Source organism: Pungitius pungitius, chromosome 3 (assembly GCF_949316345.1).
Source record: "Pungitius pungitius chromosome 3, fPunPun2.1, whole genome shotgun sequence".
In the NCBI taxonomy this organism is placed as follows: Eukaryota; Metazoa; Chordata; class Actinopteri; order Perciformes; family Gasterosteidae; genus Pungitius; species Pungitius pungitius.
This window is the reverse complement of record NC_084902.1, coordinates 8487604-8509862: the sequence shown is the minus strand read 5'-3', so window position 1 is coordinate 8509862 and position 22259 is coordinate 8487604. Positions and strand designations below refer to the sequence as shown.

Genomic DNA, 22259 nt, shown 5'->3' with positions numbered 1-22259 from the left:
TACACAGGTTATATACAAAATGACTACACAAACTACAGATTTGCATGGTTATCAACGAAGAGCACTTTCAACGCTTGTGTTAAAGATGATAAAAGCTAAACTATTAAATTGTGTACATGTTCACATGGGTGTTAAAAATGCCACAACTCTCCTGAATGCCCGAGAATGTGCAAATAACAAAGACTCACTATATGTTATAAATCCCTCTCTTTATAGGTCACATACAATTAATCAATAGAAAACAAACCAGTATATCAAGTTGTACAGCACATGCACCTTGCCTTTGGGACTGTAGAACAAGAATATTATGAACTGTTAATGCTCGTCTTGCTCACCTGTCCGTGTAAATCCTGGAAGGTCCCTGGTACGCAGGGTACAGGTCTGTCAGATCCAGGTGGACACATGTTTCCAGGTGGACAAGGTGAAGAGGCCTGCTGGCCGCTGTTTTCTCTGCCTGGACAGTAAGAGCCAGCTGGGCAGATATTAGAAGGGAGAGAGAGCCCTCTGGTGCCACAGATAAAACCTGGAAAAGAAAGGGAGACTGTTTTGTAGCCGCACACATCGTGACAATGGATTATCCTTCTGACAGTCTGGGGAGTTTTATCTTCTGGCATTGACATGTAACAAAACACTAGAATGTGCTAAATAGATCTGCTCCAAACCTGGAGGGCAAGGCAGACAGTTGGAGAGATAACTGTTTTTGGTTGTGTTGCTGTAATGCCCTAGGGGACAGGGCAGTGGTGCTGAGGAACCCTGGGGACAGTAATGGCCTTCAGGACATCTGTCACCCGTCGTCCCTCCGTCATCCGGTGTGGGCGACCGGGCCCCAGAGAGGCAGTAGTACCCTGCGTCACACTGGCCTGATGCAGCCCTCATCCCAGGGGTCAAACAGAAGTAGCCTGGAAAAGGGTGATGGAAAATGGTAAAACAGCCACTTCCAAAATTGGAGTGATTATTTGCTGAGTTTGGGAAAATATTTTTTTTAACAGTGTTTTAATTAAAGTATGCTTATTTTGTTAATATACTATTCAATTACCATCTACTGACAAGGTCATCCTAAACTCAGGGTCAACTACCTCAAGAAAACTCATAATGGTTAGCGGTAAGCGGTGTGTGACCTGCAGGGCAGGGCAAGCAGTCCTGGGGTTGTGCCATCCGAGTGTGGGGGTTGATGGATCCAGCTGGACACGGGTACTGGTGTTTGGACCAGGTCCCGGACGGGCAGTAATGACCTGCTGGACACTCATAAGTCGTCGACAGAGAGCCATTACGTCTGCCAGGACAATAAAAACTATCGAGAAAAAACAAAATCGGAAAAACTTAAGTCACTGGCTGCTGCTCGTGGCAATGAGGCCCGAATATATACTTGTGTAAAAGTAAAAACAGTATGTATGAAAAGCGAGAAGGGAAATAATGAATGAGTGTAGACTTCAAAAACATCTACGCTATATGTAGGTACAGATCTTTGTGTGTGGTTGTCGATGCATGATGACTGCGTGTGGTTGATAAGCTAGTTTACCCCTGAGGACAGGCACTGCAGCTGGCTCTACCATCCTCCGTACCGATGGTCCCCAAGGGGCAGTGGCGAGGAGCCGCAGAGCCCTCGGGACAGAAATAACCTGGTTGTGTGAAGGACAAAAGCCGTGTAAGAGAAGCACACTTAGGTGTACAAATCACCGGGGACAGGGTTTGGTTTGCAGTATAAAACAGAACGGCTTCTTGGGTTTAAACCCATTAACCTGAAATTCAGGTTTGTTCACCTGTTAACTAAGCTGGCTCTCGGATCACGTTGAACATAATTGTGGGCTTTACAATTGACACTTTTCGTATTCAATACAATGTCATGCAAAGCATTGTTTTTGCTCCTGTTTCCTGTCCAAACAACAGCAGCCTGGTCACAATCCCCCTGATGTTTATTTTGTTTCTACTGACTCTATTCAATCATTTTCTTTTCACAGTTTTCTCTTATTTACATTTTTTTTTATTCAAGAAAGATGCACCTTAAAGATGGATTTAAAGGGGTTCTGATCACCTTTTGGGCATGGTCCTCCATGCTTATCACCCAAAGGAGGGTCAGGGCGATCTGCCCCTCCCAGACAGTAGTAACCTTCCCAGCATTTTCCTGAAGGCCCTGTGAGCCCGACAGCATCGCAATAGTAACCGAGGAGACATGGCTGGCAATCCTCCTGAGAGGGGAAATAAGAAAGACAAATAAAGAGAGAGGAGAGGAAGAGAGAGGGACTCATTGCAATATTTAGCCAGTAATTTCAGTTTAATTCCAGGTGTTGTTATTCCTTCAAATTGAAAGAACATCATGTATAGATTCCTATTCATATAACTACAATTTTCAATAATTATACCTCTGATTATAATATCTTATGAATTAAAACACTTTGAATAATGTAGAGAATATTTTTTTTTTTTACAATTGACATTACAAAAAAACAACCAAACTAAATATAACAATTCCAAGCAGCAAGGTGTCTTATTGTAACTGAAGAGAATGAAACTCATTTACGAGGAGAAATGAGAGTGTTGAGTAAAAGTGACCTGCAAGACCAATTTGGTGAGGTTAGAGAATGTTCCACGTGGACAGGGCTGAGGATGGACGGTGGCCTGGGGGCAGTAATGACCGGCAGGACATGGTCCTCCCTTTTCTGGTGAGAGAAACACGGATCAAATCTGTCATTTGTCTGATGAAAGAAGCACTGTCTCGTGTGTAACAGGGTAGAAAATTACTGGATCTCACAAAATAATAAGAAACATGTCGTATTACCAGATTACACTGTACTTTATTTCCTGAACGTGTCAACATGTCTGGAGAAGACGTTTGTTTACCGCCAGCCTGGGACCGAGGTTGGGGAGAAGTGTTTCCGTGTGAGCAGTAATATCCTTCCTGACATTGTCCAGTGACAGCTGTGCCATTTCTGGAAGAGCAGTAATGGCCGCCGTCACACTGCCTGCACTGAGAAACAGACCAGTAGCCAGGATCCGGGCCGTAGGTTCCCTCTGGACAGCCTCTCAAGTCGAATCCAGTCCTTTCGGGGCAATAAAAGCCTGCAGGCCACGGGACAGACACAAGGATATGCATAGATATAAACGGTTAGGGGGCTTACAACAAATGTATTGAAATATTTAGCTAAACGCATCAGCCTTTTCACTGATTCTTCATAGTCAATAACTTAGCATAGAACTTATGTTTAAGGGTTTAAATCGGCATACAAAACGAAAACTACACACCTGAAGGACACAAAGAGAGAGAGCCGGACACACAGTACCAGCCTGGCACACAGGGCTCGCACTGAGTAGCGTGCGTGACCGCAACATATGTCCCTGGATCACAGGGCACAGGTAGAACGGTTCCCTCTGGGCAGTAGTATCCCTCAGGACAAGGTCCGCCGGTGACTCCATCAGTAGGGGCGGATGTAACGGCTCCCTCTACGCAGTAATATCTGCATGACACACATGAGAGCACGGAAACTCCGTGACAGGATCAAAAGGAAGGAAGGAAGGAAGGAAGGAACACAGGGAAGTTGCAAACAACAACGTTGGCACGGGAACATTTGTTCCAGAGCATGGTGTACCCCGCAACGCACGGTCCACTGGGTTTGGTGAGGCCCACAGAGTTGCAGTAAAATCCCCCTAAACAGGGTGCGCAGTCCTCCCGGTTACGCAGACCTGAGGTGTTAGACCAGCTTCCTTGAGGGCAGGCCATTGGTGCTGTGGTGCCTGCAGAGATGACGTGAAGTTCAACTCTCATTTCAACTCCATTGAACAGAGGAGTATGCAGAAAGAGAGGCTATTCAAAGATGCCGACAGCAATGCAGTTATTGGGTTCGACAATATAATATCCCATTAAAAAGCGTTTACACAGTCTGAAGAACTAGATAAGTGAGCTACTCAAGCATTTGATTGCTTTGTGCAGAAAAAAAGGCAGAGTTCACGTTACGGCAGCATCCTCAAAACACAGGTCAGTGCCCCCAAGTGAGGACGAAATCATTTTTAGAAAACTCTTACAAAATAACAAGACTAATGTAGTCAGTACTTCCTCTAGGCTACCAAATGGTGATTTGCATGAATAACACATTGTAGCCCTTGGATAAAATGCCGTAGAATGTAAATAGCGTCACACAGTATAAATTTTGTTGCATTAGCCTACAAAAAAAGCTACGTCAGCACTGGAAGGATTATTTTGAAATTGGGGCCCGCCTGCACCGTGTCACATTGCAGGCATTATCCGTACACTGGCAGATTGGTTAATAAAGGACGGCAAGCCAGTAACCTGTGGGGCAGTATTGACCAGGCGAACACAAGGAACCTGAGACTCCATCCAGAGGGCTGGGAGAGGATGCACCTCCTCTGCACCAATAACCAGCATTACAAGATCCTATATGAGGAAGAACATAGAAACACATCATCGCAAAGCTATAGCTGGTCATCTCAAATACAGTACGTGCAGAGCTGTTTTGGATATTTTCTACTTAGGGAAACCGTCCTTTTAATTACTGAAGATAGACACAGGGTAAGCTCATGCTGAACATTACATAAACACGTCAATGAACCATACCTGAACGTCTCAACGTTATCAGGTCATTAAAATGTTTTTTTTTCCATCGTCACATAAATAGTGCTACCTACTATTTAATGGATGGAGGAGACAGTAACAAGAGAAGACAACTCCCTCTCCCTCTCTCTCTCTCTCTCTTTCTCTCTCTCACCTGCCGGCTCTGAAAGTCCTACAAAAGGACAGTAGTGTCCAGCAGCACATGGCGTACAGCCTGCAATACTGTGCGTGCGCTCTCTCGGGTTGAAGGAGCCTATGGGGCAGAGGTTGGGCCGGGCTGTACCTGCAGGGCAGTAGTGTCCTTTAGGGCAAGGCCTCAGAATAGAGACATTGGAAAGTCTCAAATCGCAGTAGTAACCTTGAAAAGGAAGAAATGCATATTTCATTTTTAAATTATCAACGCTATAATGGGGAAAAACGTAATAATGGAGTATCAAATAAAAGTTAAGAATGCTCTTTCAGCAGTGTATTAAGGTGCTTAATAAGGGGAACAGATGCATTGGAACAAGCCATCAACTTCAATAAATTAAACTCCTGCTGGAGTGCTTTAGGGGGGGGTTTCGTAACAGACTGTTCAGCATAAAACGGCACAAGGTCAACCTGCATTTTTATTTTTTAAATAAAGTAAAACTGTGCTTCTGATGAGAAAAAAAGATTAATAAAGCTACCCTACCCGCTTCACAGACAGCACAGGCCGACTGTTGTTCTCTGTCCTGGTAGGTTCCTGATGGGCACGGCACGGGAGCCGCACTTCCCTGTGAGCAGAAGTGGCTTGAAGGACACGGCAGAGCCGTAGCCACACTCTGACCTGGTGGGCACCAAAAACCTATCGAGGTGACGAGAGGCACAATACAGACAAGTGTGCAAGGATGGAAAGGAGCTCGGAGAGGTGTAAGAAAGAAATGCATGAAACATGTTTATTCAAGTAGTAACTGCCCAAAACGCATGGATTCACCTTGGCTGCAGGGTCCAGTCGGAGCCTTGAGACCTGCTCCTTTGCAGTAGAAACCAGCAGTGCATTTCTGACAGCCGGCCCGACTGCTTAGACCTGGCACTGAGGAAAAAGTACCACTTGGACACAAATCCGGCTCCCCCGAGCCCTCAACTGGAAAAGGGAAACAGTTAATATAGTCTTTCATTCACGTCGATGCTTATTCCGCACTGAAAGTTTGTAACGCGATGCGCTGAGCATGATGTGTGCAGATACCCTACACAGGTCAAAAGTGCACCAAGAGGCTAAAAAAAAACAAGCACACGATGACTCACACCCATGGGTAATTTAAGGTGTCAAGGACACCTGAGTCATACAGATACAGCTACTTCAGTCTGTAGTCCACCTAATTTGCATGTCTTTGGGCTGTGGGGTTCGATGATAAACGCCGAGGCCCTTCTGCTATAAAAATAACTCATATTAATCAATCAATTTCAAGAAAATGCTTTTGAATATAAAGTGGGCAAAGTCAGTATATTGCCCCCACACAAAGTATGTAACTGTCACGGTTTGGGCCCTCTGCTTGTCTTATTTTGTAGCTTTCTTGTGTCTCGTGTCTCTGGGTGAGCTTCACTTCCTGTCCTGTGATTGCCTGATTGCTTCCACCTGTGTCCAATCGCCCTCCCTCCCTTGTCTGTTTTTCTGGGTTCCACCCTCCTTTAGGACCGTCTGGAATTCGGTCCTTGAGGGGGGGGTTCTGTCACGGTTTGGGCCCTCTGCTTGTCTTATTTTGTAGCTTTCTTGTGTCTCGTGTCTCTGGGTGAGCTTCACTTCCTGTCCTGTGATTGCCTGATTGCTTCCACCTGTGTCCAATCACCTGCACCTCCCTTGTGTATTTAAGCCCTGTGTGCCAGTTGTCCTTTGTCGCGTCATTGTCCGTGTTACTCTCCGTCGGTGCACGTTGTCCTGTTTTTTTGAATAAAGAGCACACTTCGTCTGAGAATCCTGCATCTGAGTCCTGCTTCCGTCTGCACCGGCAATTCCCCTTGTGACAGTAACAATATAAACATTCTCACAAATAGACTTTTTGCTCTTTAATTCTGAGTGGCAACAGTCAATGCATGGTGGTGATATGATGGCAGGTATCTGAAGATCAAATGCGCTGTTCATTGCGACAACTACTTCACTTTTCTTGTTTAATATGCTTTAAGTTTGTTGGCAAGTTAGTATTAAAACCGTTCCAATGCTGTAAAGCAGGGCTTACCGCAGTATGCCCCAGGTGGACAGATGCTGCCTGTTTCTCCATCTGTTGGCTTAGCCTCGGTGGCTCCTCCTACACAGTAATACCCAGAGAAGCAGGGACCCATCGGCCGTGCCAAACCTTTTGAGCATCATAAGCACATTTTGATACAGAGAAATTGTATGTATTATGAACCTCGAGGCTGACATCCTGCTGGAGGACAGTGCATGCGCCGCTCAATAGTTGGTTTATTGACTCTGTCACTCTTCAGATACACTATTACTTTGATCATCTAAATAAAAAAGAACAAGTGACATTGTATACATGTATATACATGTAGAAGAAAGACACATTGTAGCAAAAACTACAATGTGTCTTTCAGTGAATTCAAATTTGTGTTTCTCTAAAATACCTGAGATGTTACAGAAGGTTCCAGGTGGACATGGCAGGGGCTCTGAGCTACCTAAAGGGCAGTAAAAGCCCACTTGGCAGTGCCCCCCCGTGGATGTAGCTGGACAAAGGCAGTTGGCATTTGTGTAATTGTCCAGATCGAATGGCTGGGAGGTCCAAGCTGCTGACACACAGAACCAACCTGCGAAAAATCAAACACAGCAAAAATGACAGACTGACGTTTTGTCTTGAGTGCATCAGGTTGTTGACATGAACTAAAAGCTGCTGCTGCTGCTGAAATGCTAGAATACGACTATAAAGAGAGAAGCAGTAAAATGCCAACAGATGTAGGTGGTGTTAAGTTTCCATCTCAGCACGCACTCTCTGTTCCCCACCCGGGAGCCTTCCACACTGCTTTAGAACCCCTAGACACAAAAAGGCCACCACTGTCCTCACACCCAGAAATGGACGTGATGGTCAACAAACAAACAAACTGACCAGCTTTGCATTTTCCAGACACTTTGCTCAGCCTCTCCTTCTCACAGTAGTGTCCAGGTGGACAGGGCAGGCAGCTGTCCAGACTCTGAGTCATGGGCTCTGGGTTGTAGTATCCACGAGGACAGGGGAACTGGGTGGCGTGCCTTGAACCTAGCCACATGATATCATTTGATTAGGCGAGTACAACATGCCATGTCAGTACTTGAAACACCATACATACTTGTGTAGATATGCAAAAATGTGTATTTTGTAGGAGGACAACAAGAAGCTCCCTGACAGTGTTACTGTCCACAAATTGATAAAGAATTGCTTTTAGTATTTTTGGGTTAGTCTACCCTCTGGGCAGTAGAAGCCAGGGGGGCAGGGGAACTTGGTGAAGTTGCCAGTCTTTTCTGGACAGTAGTAGCCAGCTGGGCAGTGGGAACACACGGTCTGGCCTGTGAGGTTGGTGTAGGCTCCAGCTGGGCAGGGCACTGAGCTTGCACTACCCTCGGGGCAGTAATGAGCTGGTGGGCAAAGACCTCCTTCAGAGCCTGGAGAGGGAATAAAAAAAAAGTGAGATTATGAATTTCTGGCCTCTTAATGTGATGAAGCATGTGATCAACCCTGATTAATTCAGTAATCATTTGTTCAACAAAACACCCTCACATATTCAGATTTCCTGCATTTATTAGCATCTGATTCTATTTTAGCTGAAGCTTATTCATACAAATCAACCATTGTCGCACGTTATATACCAGCTCACTTTGCCACTATTTAATGTTATGTATAAACCTAATTTATTAGTCATTCATTAATTAACAGGGAAATCATTGTGTTCATACTTGAAGTTGGTCGAACTAGAACTAGAAGTAATTTTGCCGCTATCCAACAAGCAGAAATGGAAAGAACTTCTATAAAAGATTTTAAAAAAGAAAGAAAACTCAACATTTTCCATTCTACCTGTAGCTGTTGTGTCTCCCCCTGGACAGTAAAACCCTGCTTTACAGAGTCCAGATGGATGAGTGAGACCTGAAGTGGCACAGAAGTGACCCGGAGGACATGGACTACAGCCAGAGGCGTCTGTCAGATGAAGACTGCATCCGTTGATGTGTTAACGCATGAACCAAAAACATATATGAAAGGATTAACTTTTCACAAGTGCGGCCCACTGACCTGTAGGAGTAGGTTCCTGGTGGACAGGGCAGTGGGAGACTGGTGCCCTCAGGACAGAACATCCCCTTTGGACAGGCGCCTCCTACTCCTGTGCTGAAGTTACCATCTGGGTTCTGAAAGTTCACACCTTGAGTGGTAACATTTAAGATAAGTTAAATTCAGTTATTCATCACATTGGCCATCTTTGTAGAGTAGCGGGCCTTTTGGTTAGGTTGCAATGATACCAATTGTGCTAGTATCATATATGCAGAGTACCTGCTATGCAATAGTAACCGGCTTGGCAGGGTCCGGTAGGTTCAAAGAGACCCCAGTCCTCACAGTAGAACCCTGTTAGCACATAACACCAATGCCAAAGACAACCAGAGATCATCCTACGATAGAATCACACCAGCGGCCATTTTCATCTTACATGGTCGCGTTGCTTTGAAAATCTGACTGTCAAAAACATGTTCAGATCTGTACTAAAAATCGTCTCTGTGTAAGTTCTTGTGACACTAGGTGTCACTAGGAACACATTTTGCGGTGATGCCTTACACAGAAGGTGAAACCAAAACCAAGTGTCACTGTCACTGAAGGATGAAAATCTAAATTGTTTATTGCTATTATCATCGCATCATAAAATAACATCCTTTCCCGAGTTAATTATAGGTGATGAAACATTTTATTATTGCCTTTCATCTATATCTATTAGTTCCAAAACATTGAGCAAATGAAGGACAGCTCATCCAACATTTAGTGAAGCGCTTCAGTAGCTTGCAGAGCAATGAAGACAACCATGGGGCAATACTGTCACCTGCTGGACATATGAGGCACTGCTCCACGTGGCTGAGGCCAAACTGAGGGCTGTATGTGCCAGGAGGGCAGGGAAGGATACCCGCAACACTGCCACCAAGACAGTAATGTCCCGCTGGACAAGGCTGGACACCTTCTCCGGACAGACAGTAGGTCCCCGAGAGGCAGTCATCACACTCTCCTGACCCTTCATCCAAAAAAAGGTAACAGCTGCATTTTACATCTGAAATGCTGAGACTTTCATGAAATGTATTTTACATACCTCTAGTGTTGGAGTAAGTCCCATCAGGGCAGAGTACGGGAGAAGTTGAGCCTGTGGGACAAAAGTGTCCAACTGGACAAATGTCCCCTGTCACACCGTCTGAGGGCGCTGACGACACCGCCCCTCCCGAACAGTAATGACCTGTAAATCAATAGATAACAGACATAAAATGGAAGAAAGGGAAGAAAAAAAAATCTCAAATGTTATTCTATTCAACACCTCAAAAACATAAAGCACTGATTTAAAACATTAAATTGCTTTTCCTCCACTGTATTGTAGGGGAAGATGAATCCCCATACCGGCATTGCAGGTTCCCGATGGCTGGCTGAGTCCAGTCCGGTTGCAGTAGAACCCTGGAGGGCAGAGCCGGCAGGAGGAAAGGTTTTGGGCTCCCACAGAGCTGCTCCAGGTTCCTACGGGGCAGGGGTGCTGCTCGGGGTACCTGGTCCCTTGTGGACAGACAAAACCTGCTGGACATACAGCTGCGGAGGCCATGGCAACCTATGGGAATTTTTTAAGTAGTCACCAGCATGTGAGCAAGTTTGATTATTTGGGCTTTCATCTGTAGTTAGAACTTTCAAAGTTAAAGCTGTGGGCAGGTTAAGTTGGTAGCTCTGCCTCATTTCCCACGCACATCAGCAGCTTATCCCCCAAAAATAACCAACAACATTCTTTAGTTTCGTGATGCAAACTTTAACTAAATATGACTTTAAATGAATATTTATATAACATGTCAGTCAAAGTGTGCATGAAATGAGTAGCTACCCTTAAATTCAGTGCAAAGGTTGAACTTATTACATTCCTACGCATTTTTCCATGTCTGTCCTTTAGTTGCTACATGATTCACAACAAGGAAATATTAGACCAAATGTCAAACATTTCATCAATATATATACATATCATTCAAATAGAATTTTGCTTAAAATATTAAAATGCATTCAAGCCTGTTTCCATGCTACATCACATAAGTGAAACCAAAAAGAAAGTGTTATTAAAATTGATATATTGAGCTAAGTGATTAACTATTGTGTATCCTACCGGAGAGGCAGTGGAGGCTCCTGAGGTGCAGTAGTGTCCTGAGTTACAGAGACCCTGAGGTTCAGAGAGACCGGCTCGGCTGCAGAACCAACCAGCCTCACATGGCCGGCAGTACTGCACAGCGTCGCCACCAGGCCGGTCCGAATAAGAGCCCTGGATGATGAGATGATATCATTTCACAGTATTAATTATGTCAATTTGAATGAGGTTAAATCCAGTTCATAAAGCTTCCATCAAACACCGCACCGTAAACATACAAACACACAGATACTGACCGCAGGACAGGGTCGCGCTACAGAGGACCCTGGAGGACAGTAGTGTCCCGTGGGACACTGTGTAGGCTGGGACAAGCCCGTCTGGTTACACAGTCTGCCACCCTGACACTCCACACATGACTGTGCACCTTGACGCTGTGGAGGATTTATAGACAAATGAGCAACCTCGAATAAGGCTTTATCTAACTTGGAGTGGAACAGCGCATAGAATTCTGTATGGATTATTTCCTACCGGCTGAAAAGTCCCAAGAGGACAGGCTTGTGGCCTGGCGGCCCCCTCCAGGGCGTAAAAACCCTCCTCTGCTTCGTTCTGAGTAGGCGAAGCTGAGCCACCGGTGCAATAAAAACCAGGAAAACAAGGACCCGAAGGTGAGGTGTTGTTGGAACCTAAACAATAAAAACTGACAGGAAACGAAAATGGATAGATGAATCAAAGTTTCTATTTAACGCGCTCCTGTTAAATAAATGATCATGTAATGACGAAGAACGGAGGGATGGAGCATGAGAGGCTTTACCCTGGCGGACAGCTGACGCACTGCTCAGGCCTGCTGAGGCCGGTGCTGTTGCTGAAGGTGCCGGGGGGACAGGGGAAGGGAGAGGACGAACCCAAAGGACAGTAACTTCCCGCTGGACACAAACCTCCCGTCGGCCCATCTGCAGGAGTCTGGACACAGTCACGATACTTGCATGTGAAGGAAAGCCACATCGCGCTGGAGTGAAGTCATTTTGTTCATTAAAGACACATTCTCAGTCATCACCAGTTATAAACAGAATGTTTCGTGCCATTTTCATCACAAAACCGAACATCAGAAAATGTAAACTGACGTTATGTGACATGCGTGACCTTTAATTCTCATTAAAACACATTTAACACAGGATTTTCATACTGGTGATTTTGCTCCCTCTCTGCAGTAGTATCGTTCTTTGCAGCTTCCAGAAGGCTGCGAGAGTCCCACGGTGCTGCAGTACTGGCCCCCGCCACAAGGGGAGCACTCAGCCCCATCACTGAGAAGCGAACGAGAGCTGTAGGTTCCTTTGGGACAAGGCTCAGGAGCAGAAGTGCCCTCCGGACAATAAAATCCCTGTTAATATTGTGACAGGCAGAGAGACAAGGGTTTCACACACGGAGGTGCAGACACCCACAGGCAAGTTACGCTGTCTCTTGAATGCAACCAAAAACGGAAAATGGTGGGTATTCCTACCTGAGGGCAGACTGAGGGCCTGTGAGTTCCCAGTCTGTCGCAGTAATGCCTGGCTGGACATAAAACACACACCTCTCCACTGTGACCAAGTGTGTTGTTCCTATACTGGCCGGCCTGACAGGGGAAGGTGTGTGGGTAGCCGGTCCCCTGCGGGCAATAGTGCCCATGAGGACACACAGCGGTCTGAAATAACGCAACATACATAATAAGATGCAATCTTCATCCAAATAAAAATCATATATATGTTATTGCACACAGTATTTAAGAGTACACTCGTGTATAATCACTCATCAAAGTGGATTAGGCACAACAAATATTTTTCCTAAATTCATTTTGGCATCTCACAGGGCTGGTAATAGGCTGCTCGTGAGGCTGCTGGGAGTAACAGTACTTCCCCTCGGGACACTGGACACACTCGATGGCCTCACGCAGACCCGCAGCGTCACTGTAGGTACCGTTGGGGCAAGGAATGGGGTTGGGATCCTGTGAGGGATAACACACTCGCAGGTAGTTTGATGACCCAGAGGTGCTTCACTCATTTGCTCATATTCATTTTAAACAGAAGCTACATGTATCATTGTGACTCACAATGCCTCCTCCAGGGCAGTAGAAGCCTCGAGGACAGAGGGTCGCTGAGCGCTGTGGGTCTCGGGCCAAACCCTGAGAGCAGAGGAGGCCCGGGGGACACACCATGACCCTCAACATGGCTTCCTCGCTCGTGGTCTCATTACTGCAGTAGTGGCCCGGAAGGCATGGAGAACACTCCACAGAGCCCTCGTCCTACACACAAGAGAACGTGAAGGAAGACTATGAGAGTTGAAGTTAAAGATATCAACCAGTGCGGGGGAGGTACAGAGCAAAAAACAAAACAAAAAATACAGACAGACAGACAGACAGACTGTAAACACAAGGGAGAGGAGGATCGGACTAGCAACATGCTGCTACGCCACCGGTGTTTCTTCAATAATGAGAGCAAAAGAAGAACCATGACAAATTTTGACTGAAACCGCTCCTCTTGCAGACATTCACAGATGTACATACATGGTGGATAAAGTAAGACGATCACCGTGGGCGGGAAATGCTCGTCTAAAAATAGGACAATCCGACGAGGAAGACAAGACTAATGCACCGGCGCTGATCTCCACTGGTTCTCCCTGACGACCAGTCACGGTGGACTGTGGTGTTATAGATGAGGCCTTACCGAATAGCTGCCAGCTCCACACACTCTGGGGTTGACAGTGGCTGAGTGGGGACAGAAATAACCGGCTGGGCAGGTAGAGCAGTCCTCCAGCCTCCGACCTCCTTTCAGATGGCGAAACGAGGCGCTGGAGAAAGACATGACAGAAATGATACACTAAATCATACCATTCCATGTCGGACGAGCTTAATCATCTATTATTCTGCAAAATGGAAGTTTCCATGTCATCGTCTTACTGATCCTTATTCACACATTTATTGAGCACCTATTGACTGCTTACGGTGGACAGGGTGAAGGTTTGGAGGTCCCCTTTTGACAGTATGAGCCTTTAGGACAAATCAGGCAGTCTTCTCTGTATCTGTTGCCCATTTTAATGCTGTATGTACCTGCAGGGCAAGGAAACTGGGTGCCGTATGCAGTCCCTGGTGACCCAACATGAAAATAGTTAAACAGCATCCACAAGAATGAGTCATGATGATGTCTCTTGAAAAGAAAAAACATCATACATTTCCTATAGAACGCCGTGTTTACCCCTTGCAAAGTAAAACATTGAAGCGCTTTTCTATGTTTTGTGTTGAATATTAGAACATATTAGAATGTGGACACTAGCTCGTCACCCGTGTCACACTCATGAGTACCTTCGGGACAGTGGTGTCCAGAATTGCAGCGACCTGACGGAGCTCCAGATCCGGCCAGACAGTACCAGCCCTGTGGGCATGGCTGGCACTGACTTTCAGCTTCCAGTCCACTCTGTCTGCTCCATGTCCCCACAGGGCACTTGAACTGGGTGGGGAACATAGTTCCAGGTGGACAATAGTGTCCTGCAAAGCAGGAGATTGGTGGTCTTTGGATACCACCCGTTCCTGTTAAAGCATAAACAATGTAGGCATAGAGGTTGAATGAATTGGAAGCTATATATTTGATTTAATATAAAGTAGGGGATCCTGAGACGAAATATTAAATATTGCTAAATCATCAAACAAATACCTTAACTGTGATGAAATGAAATTTTTCAATACTATTGGAATTACTATAACAGTTTTTTGGAACTTGTTTAGACAACAAAATATTAAGAAAATAAATGATTATCAATGGGACTGAGAAACGTTAGTTTGGACACATTTTCCCATGTGTGTCGGAACCTTTGACTGGTGTATATCAATACGTTGACTCAAATCGCGCAACAAAGATCACATTTGGCATACGTAACTAAATCTATTTATTCTGATGGTGATAATAATGAAAAATATTAAAGAGTACTTGAAATGCATACAACAACATAAAGAGCAGATGTGTGAAAGATAAACAGCACCCCGAAGGCAGGCATATCGCGCTGGGCACCGCTGACACTGTGAGCGGTCCGTGAGGTCGGTGCGGTCGCTCAGAGTCCCTGGTGGGCAGGCATTGGCTGGCGGGTTAGGTTTGGAGGAACCAGGGGGACATGCGAACCTATCAAGATACAGCCAAAAGTAGTGGGACAATTTACAGGTAGAATTAGATTACAGGCAGGATAAAGGCATCTTTTTGTAAGAGAAGTGCTTTTTGTCCTCTAAATCAGACACTCTTTGAACCATGCTTCACATAAAACCTTTCCTTACCCTTGCATGCAGTCCACATCGGGTGCTCTCAAAGCTACCTGTGTGCAGGCTTTTCCTGCATAACACTCTCTGCAATCGGTCAACTCATCCTGACCCTCTGAGGGGTTAAAGGTGCCTGGTGGACAGGGGACAGGGTCGCTTCCCCCCTCAAGACAGTAAAAACCAGCGGGGCATTTAAGACAGTCCTTCACACCTTGAGGGCATAGTTACAAGATGACAAGATGAAAGAAAGAAATTAGATGTCTTTTCATGTTCAGGTATTATTTGATGTTTTTAATCTTCCAGTCTCTTTACTGGACCCACAGTTCAGACTTGCCATCGACAGCTGTGTTTAAAAAAATATATATCCATCTGTTGCAATGTATGATCTATATGTTTCAGTTCATCATTGGTACAAAACATTATATAAGTGATATATCATATCACTTATATAATCACTGAGTCTTGCTATAATTAACAGCTAGAGCACCATTTTAATTTATACCAAGCTTATGAGAAATTGTAGAATAAGTTCCCAATCATCCCACTTAAAAAAAACTCCAAGCCATAACCTCTGCATAGGGGTTGGGGGTACTGCATAGGGGTTGGGGGTAAAATATTACTTAATATGTGGTGAATATAAAACAGTAATAATCCAGTTTGTAAATTCACTTATTGCTCCTTGATGAGGGGTGAAGGTGCCTCGAGGACACATAACTTCTTCCAGCGTGCCAGCAGGACAGTATTTCCCACGAGCACAGGGCAGGCCAGGACCCGATGAGCCTGCACACACACACACACACACACACACACACATATCATTCAATATATATTTCACGTTCTTTCTTTATATACGTTTCTAGTTACTTGATGACACATTTCATCCGACACATCAACGGAAGTCAGTGCGTTAACTGCGAAGACTTACCTGCAGGACAGAAGCGTCCTTCTCTGCATCTCTTGCAGGCTGCCCTACTTGTCTGACCCAGTTGTTCTCCTGCTGTACCAGCAGGGCAAGGTGACCCGTGCGGGATGGCAGTGCCCTCTACACAGTAATATCCCAGTGGGCACAGGAACTGGGAGGTGGGTCTCAATGAGCTGCCTTCCAGACAGAAAAACCCTGGAGAAAAGCATTTATAGAAATGGTCATACAACAAAAAAAAGGACATAGAAAACTTTTCAACTAAAATTGGCCTATTAGGCTTGAAAAACTGTAGCTCCTTTAGTTTATGGGTTTAAAAACGATTTGCCACTATCAATCAATGCTCTACCTGCAGGACAGACGGTGCATTCTCTCAACCTCTGCAGACCTACTTTAGGGCCATACGTCCCTGCAGGACAGGGTTCAACTACACCTCCCACACAGTAATGACCTGGGAGGAAAAAAACAAACAACAGAGGCAGACAAATAGAGACAGATGGAGGAGAGGAGAGTGACAATGGGAACGTCAGCGTGCATTGATATACTAACCTATTGGACAGACCACACACGACGACTCTTCCCTCTCTTCTTGGTATGTTCCTGGTCGGCAGCTGGCTGTTTGACTGGACCGATGGGCGGGCTGGGTCGAGCGGGGGAGCTCTGCGCCTACACACAGCCGCGATGTATCATTACAGTTACAGTAAGTCTGTCCAAGGGTGGAAGAGCGGCTGGGAGGGCAGGACAGGGGCCGAGACATTCCGTTGTCTGGACAGTAACTTCCTACGGCAGGCAGAGGGCGCAGAGTCATTTATCTATTTCAAGTTTACTGACATATCTAATGCTGTGTTGAGAGCAGATTAGATGGAGTTGATTCATTTGTGCACTACCTGCGGGACACGGCAGGCACGTGATGGTGCACACAGTGGAATAGAAGCCCGGGGGACAGTCGGTGCACATAGTGTAATCCAGGTTGGGCTCTTTGCCAGGTCCACACTTTAAGGCACATATAAAGGATGAATGAAGAAGAATTAGGCATATATCTTAATTATTATTCATTTAGGCCAGGTTTACCAACTATTTATAAATGCAAACCAGACATCCCTCTGACATAATGACACATTTTGGGACAAAGAGAATGCAACTTAAGACATTTTGCTGTAGTGTTCACCTTCATAGGAAATCCAGAGGTGCAGACAGAGTCTACAGGGCATGTCAGACACGTTAGGACCCCCTCAGGAGAATGTTGTCCCGGGGGGCATAAAGACAGCGTCCAATGGGCCGGATCACATGAGAAACCTGCTGGACAAAGTCGACAGTCCACTCTGTCCTCTGAACTGATGAGACCTGGAAAACAAGGCTGCAAACGCACTGAATTGAGAACAACAGAACAATAACAACAATATTAAACTGCATCAAGAAAGAATATTTGAGGTTTCAGATATAGACATGCATGAGGGGAAAAATATGTGAAGTCACATTAATGTTGAATATACGCCTTCCTGCACAGATGTAACTAGTCATGCGTTGCTACAATGCATTGCAGAGTGTCTGCTGGATCAGAGTCCTCATTAGGGTTGTTATTTCCAGCTGTGTTTGAACTGGGAATGTTCCTTGTGAAAAGGGTCTTTCCATCTGATTTATATCTAGGAACACTATTAAATAAAAAATACACATTATCTGGCTTTTAATGGACGGCACGGGAAAAATGCTCTATAATGATGGGCTTTCATCGACAGCTGTCTCTCACCTTGCAGTCACTGAGGCTGCCTTTCCCCGTGTAGAGGTTGAATGTTCCTGCTGGACATCTGTGAGCTGCAGATACGTTGCCAGGGCAACTATACAACATAAACAAATGAATCATTAATAGTCAAATTCGTACATGTGATTGAAAGAAGTAAATTTTTAGATTGTGATTGAGGACATCATAAAAATTTACAGGTCCTTTATCAAAGATGGTTGATGACTTACAAATGACCAGATGGACATTCCAAACAAAGCTGCTGGGAGAGGTATTTCCCCCCAGGACACCGATCAATGTGTATGTCTTCACCAAGGGAGAGGTCTGCACTCCCTTCAGTAGATTCTTGCATGAATAAATAAAGAAATACAAGAGACATTAGAAAATCGTGATAGTTTTTGTTCCTTCTTAAAAAACTGTGGCTCTTACCTGAGGCGTGTCCAGATTGGGGCAACAGCAGAAAAATCCAAGAAGCTGAGAAGCAGAAGAGGTGCATTACTTTCCTCGAGCACATTATCACTGAATCTCTAATCAAGTCCACTTTTCTTTTTGGGGAGTTTACTTCAAGACAGTTTGGTCTTAGCTGACAGGACTGATTGTTTAGAAGCATGAAAGTAAGAGGCTCTCAGTCAATGAGAGTGAAACAAGAGCAGGGAATGTGAGCCCCCAGGTCACTGCTCAAGCCAATAATGGTGAGCAATGATGTTCTGAAACTGTACCTTTCACTTCCATAATTAATGAGTATGTGCTAAAGCTAACCTAGACGATGTCCCTGTTCGTGGATCACTTCAATTATTTGTGTTTCCTGTGTATTTTATTTAAGGGCAGAAAGAGAGAAAGGGGAGAAAAAAATCGGATACATTTCTAAAAATAATGCAAAGAACCAATACTTTGAAGTTAAGAAGCAAAAGAAAACAACCCCTATCTTCAAATTCTGAAAATTGGAAAAAAAGAAGAAAAAAAATCATGTTTGTGGAAAAATGAGGCCCATCCTCTCAGTAGAGAGTAGGGTGCACGGGTGCATCTGCACACATGTGCAAACCACAGTGTTCTTTTAAGCCAAGTATCAAATGTATGCTTTCCACTATTAAAACATAGGGGACCAATGAAAAAGTAAAAATGTAGTTACCTAAATATGTTTGTCTGTCCTATGTGTATCATCACATGTGAGAATTATTATTATTATTTACTTATTTTACTATGCAGGAAGTTGCAATGAATGGAAAGTTGATTTAGTTTTATCTCTGAATCCTGTTGTTTACCACTTCCTGTGCCATATATACATGGGCATACCAGCATTTTCTTGCAGGTGCAAGCATTGTCTTTTTGAGCACTGGATATTTTATCGCATGTTCGGAGGCGTCAGGAATCAGAAGAACAATGATAATCTCCATCCACTTCACTTTGCTCTTTTTTTGGGTCTCACAAGGTAATATATATATGTATATATATGTATTTATTTTTAATGGAATGAACTCTAGCAAATTAAGTAGTTGATTGAAACTACAATATTGCATCCATCTATGAAAATGTGCTATTTACTTGTAATACAATGTTTTTTAAAGTGGATCAAATTTCCTCTGTTTGCAGATTTGGTGAGCTGCGTTAATTTGACGGTACCGGTTAATTTCTTGCCTGTAGCGTTAGGTGATTCTCTAACATTAAACTGCACGTACAATTGCTCCATTGGATTTATTCGTGGCTGTTGGAGCAAAGGATCAGACAACTCTCCTTGCCTCGGGACAATAACCAAAAGCAGCTTGTGCTCCACATCCCTTCATCTATCAAATGTGTCTGCTGATGATCTTAAGAAGAACTACACTTGCTACACAGTGGCTACAGATAAACCTCAACTGCCACGAACAACAGAGCTCCTTGTTTTATTGCAACCTCAAGGTAATTATATCAAAATCAATAAAGAAATATTTTTATCTGGGACATTCTTCAAGGTGCATTAGGTGGATTAGATTTCATTATATTCCATTTCTTTTCAAGCTCAAAGTGCCCCCAACTCGACAGCTATGCCAAAGCTGAGTGTAACAGAGAACGGTGAGCACCTTGAATGTTAAAAAAATGTATGAAAAGGTCCAATGTGAAATAGTCTGCAATTGTAGCCATACTTGATTTTGTACATTTACTTGTATTTATTAAACTACATAATATATTATCTTACTATTCATCAGCAGTGCTTCCTGCTAACCCTAAAAACACAACTGAAGGTAAGCTGCTACTTTAAAAAACACACAATTTTGTCCACACCCTTTCAAACGTTATTAGTCAATATTTCATTGCACAATGTGATATATTGTCACCATCATGCCAAATCCTAAAAACGTAGGTCTTTCCTTTCAAAGAAAGCCACAGTGTTGGTAAGAAGTTTTTTTTTTCAATTGGAAAATGAAGGATTTTCAGCTTGCATCACAGGAGGCTCACAGGACAGTTACGAGCTCAGTTTAACACTGGCCAGATCAAAGTCTAAGTTCCAACTGTGAGGAGAAGACTTTGCAACTTCAGGTTTGAGCAATTGAAGCCATTTCTAAGAGGGTGAAGTTTTTCAGGATGGTTCAGCGTGTGACACCAACTGTCAAACACAGAGGAAGAGAGCATAATGGTCTTTTGAGTCTAGTATTCCACAGCGCCGTGCAATGCACGCCGGTCTACACCAAGTAAGACATAAGTTCATCCTACAGAAAGATAATGAACCAGAACAAACCTCCGGACTATGAGTGAACTATGATGGATGAAAAGCACAAAATGGTAGGCCTCAAATCATGGATTAGTCAGCACAGATTTTAGGCCCATCGAGCTGGTTAGATATTAGCTGGACAGAAGGAATGCAGCCTAAATGAGCAACACACTTACGGGAACTACTGCTTCAGTTTTGGGAACAACTTTGCACTTAGCATGGTACATCTATTGCAGAAAAATGGTACTGGTAAAGTAAAAGTTTCTGTTGTGATGCAATAACATCCAAGTTAATACTGTTGTTTCCATGTTCACAGGAGAATTTACTGGCATTAAGGTTTTAGCGACAGTTACTGCTGCTGTGGCTGCGTTGCTTGCGGCGTTAGCCGTTTACCTGTGGCTGAGCCAGAACAAACAGAACCCGGACGATAAAGGTGAAAAATTACAATATGAAAACACACACTTGCTGTAAAAAGTAAGACTTTCCAAAAAAGAGCTTGACTTAATAATGTCACATATTCCAGGGGAGCCATTTGTGTCCAGATCAGGGTGAGTACAATCTACTTAATACATATTTGATCAATCTTTGCTCGATTGCCTCTGAAAATATATCATTTTGGTTTTCCTAATATTGTTGATTTTTTTTAATTACATTTTTTTTCTTGTTTAAGCTCACCTCTACTTCTTCACGCTGCCCCCAAACCAGTAAAGGGTAAAAAGTTTAAAATATTAAATATATATCGCAAGAATTTCAATCTCAGAATCGAGTTACCATTTGTTCATTATATATTCCCAAGGGTCACTGTCAATACAAAGTGAAAGAGTGAGGATTCATGCACCAGGTAAGAGGATCTCTGGATCAGCAGAATCTCAACTCTTAGTGAGACGGCAACGCTGTCTGCGATACAAAGACTGACATGAAATCATACCGAATCATTTCTTTGTCCCAGATAACGAGAGTGACACCGAGGTCCCATATGCTGACATCATGATCACCATCCGAGGTGTCAGTACACCCGAGCTCACTCAGGTCGGCTACCTGGCTGCTGGAGATCAAAAGGTTAGGAATCTTCATAATATTATTTAACAGCACCACAGCCTACAGCCTACAAAAGGATCATAAAGTTTAGCACCTAAAAAGATAGTGTTGAATTAACCATATGCATCAACGCGACTGGAAACTGTATTGATTGTTTACTAATAATTAAGCTAGATTTCAAGATCGGTTTGTACGTCTGCATATTGTGAAATAAAAACCCAATAACTTTTTTTAAATTTTAATAATCCAAAATTGTTTTAAGATCAAACACATTGTATTTTTGAACTGAAAATATTACTGTAAACCTTAAAACCCTGAATTCACTGTTAAGAACCCATCAAAAATCTTATGGTTTATCAAATCCATTTAACATGCTAACGAGACATGACTTTTTTTCTGCTTCTCCTCCAGTTGTGGGGAGATGAATCAAGGTGTCACCTGCAGGCGTCACGTTCAGCTGACCGACTGCATGTCCCACAGCCCAGAGAAGTCAGCCGCAAGATGAGCACAAACTCTGAATATGCAATCATCACATATGCATGACAGTGGTCCTTGCTGCGGGAGCAGAAGATGAAGAGGGAAAAAATCTTTTGGTTTTTTATTTTGTATTTTTATTAATCCATTTTTTATTTCTTCTTTTTAAGCAATGCATTATTAAAAGTGTTTACCTCTCATATTTGTGGTATGTGTTCGGACCTGCAATTATATCAAATAAAGCCATTCTTGCTTGTAAATTTGAGCCTCATTGGTGTC

At 43.9% G+C, this 22259-nt stretch overlaps 4 protein-coding genes across 5 annotated transcripts; 1 reads left to right on the top strand and 3 right to left on the bottom strand.

Moving 5' to 3' along the window:
* Nucleotides 1–193: 193 nt before the first annotated feature.
* Nucleotides 194–3411, bottom strand: LOC134127041 (uncharacterized protein K04H4.2-like). Its single transcript, XM_062561640.1, has 6 exons — nucleotides 3279–3411; nucleotides 2839–3057; nucleotides 1520–1619; nucleotides 1119–1291; nucleotides 663–899; nucleotides 194–523 (listed from the first exon to the last, which is right to left on the bottom strand). The coding sequence occupies exons 1-6, from the start codon at nucleotides 3409–3411 to the stop codon at nucleotides 306–308; spliced, it is 1080 nt and encodes a 359-aa protein (XP_062417624.1). The 3' UTR covers nucleotides 194–305.
* Nucleotides 1541–6870, bottom strand: LOC134126981 (signal peptide, CUB and EGF-like domain-containing protein 1). The gene is made up of 10 exons (XM_062561163.1): nucleotides 6760–6870; nucleotides 5520–5669; nucleotides 5238–5390; nucleotides 4719–4922; nucleotides 4283–4387; nucleotides 3241–3729; nucleotides 2839–3057; nucleotides 2551–2657; nucleotides 2033–2186; nucleotides 1541–1619 (listed from the first exon to the last, which is right to left on the bottom strand). The coding sequence occupies exons 1-6, from the start codon at nucleotides 6860–6862 to the stop codon at nucleotides 3494–3496; spliced, it is 951 nt and encodes a 316-aa protein (XP_062417147.1). The 5' UTR covers nucleotides 6863–6870; the 3' UTR covers nucleotides 1541–1619; nucleotides 2033–2186; nucleotides 2551–2657; nucleotides 2839–3057; nucleotides 3241–3493.
* A 125-nt stretch (nucleotides 6871–6995) lies between these two features.
* Nucleotides 6996–16233, bottom strand: LOC134127040 (multiple epidermal growth factor-like domains protein 6). Its single transcript, XM_062561639.1, has 25 exons — nucleotides 16051–16233; nucleotides 15795–15905; nucleotides 15144–15336; nucleotides 14858–14994; nucleotides 14184–14408; nucleotides 13826–13967; nucleotides 13549–13672; nucleotides 12936–13127; nucleotides 12693–12830; nucleotides 12348–12530; nucleotides 12033–12227; nucleotides 11661–11809; nucleotides 11378–11546; nucleotides 11146–11280; nucleotides 10871–11023; nucleotides 10132–10333; nucleotides 9833–9973; nucleotides 9572–9757; nucleotides 9034–9105; nucleotides 8779–8905; nucleotides 8566–8699; nucleotides 7959–8156; nucleotides 7624–7773; nucleotides 7148–7327; nucleotides 6996–7027 (listed from the first exon to the last, which is right to left on the bottom strand). Exons 2-25 carry the CDS (start codon nucleotides 15835–15837, stop codon nucleotides 6996–6998), a joined length of 3600 nt encoding a protein of 1199 aa, XP_062417623.1. The 5' UTR covers nucleotides 15838–15905; nucleotides 16051–16233.
* A 2870-nt stretch (nucleotides 16234–19103) lies between these two features.
* On the top strand, nucleotides 19104–22217 carry LOC119214967 (uncharacterized). Of its 2 annotated transcripts, none has more exons than XM_037466684.2 (10): nucleotides 19104–19211; nucleotides 19373–19678; nucleotides 19778–19831; nucleotides 19969–20001; nucleotides 20785–20901; nucleotides 20992–21016; nucleotides 21139–21179; nucleotides 21265–21309; nucleotides 21418–21527; nucleotides 21918–22217. In XM_037466684.2, the coding sequence occupies exons 1-10, from the start codon at nucleotides 19163–19165 to the stop codon at nucleotides 22047–22049; spliced, it is 912 nt and encodes a 303-aa protein (XP_037322581.2). In that variant the 5' UTR covers nucleotides 19104–19162; the 3' UTR covers nucleotides 22050–22217. The 2 variants fall into 2 exon arrangements, with proteins under 2 accessions (XP_037322581.2, XP_037322573.2); XM_037466676.2 differs by having other exon boundaries at nucleotides 19966–20001.
* The last annotated feature ends 42 nt before the right edge of the window (nucleotides 22218–22259 follow it).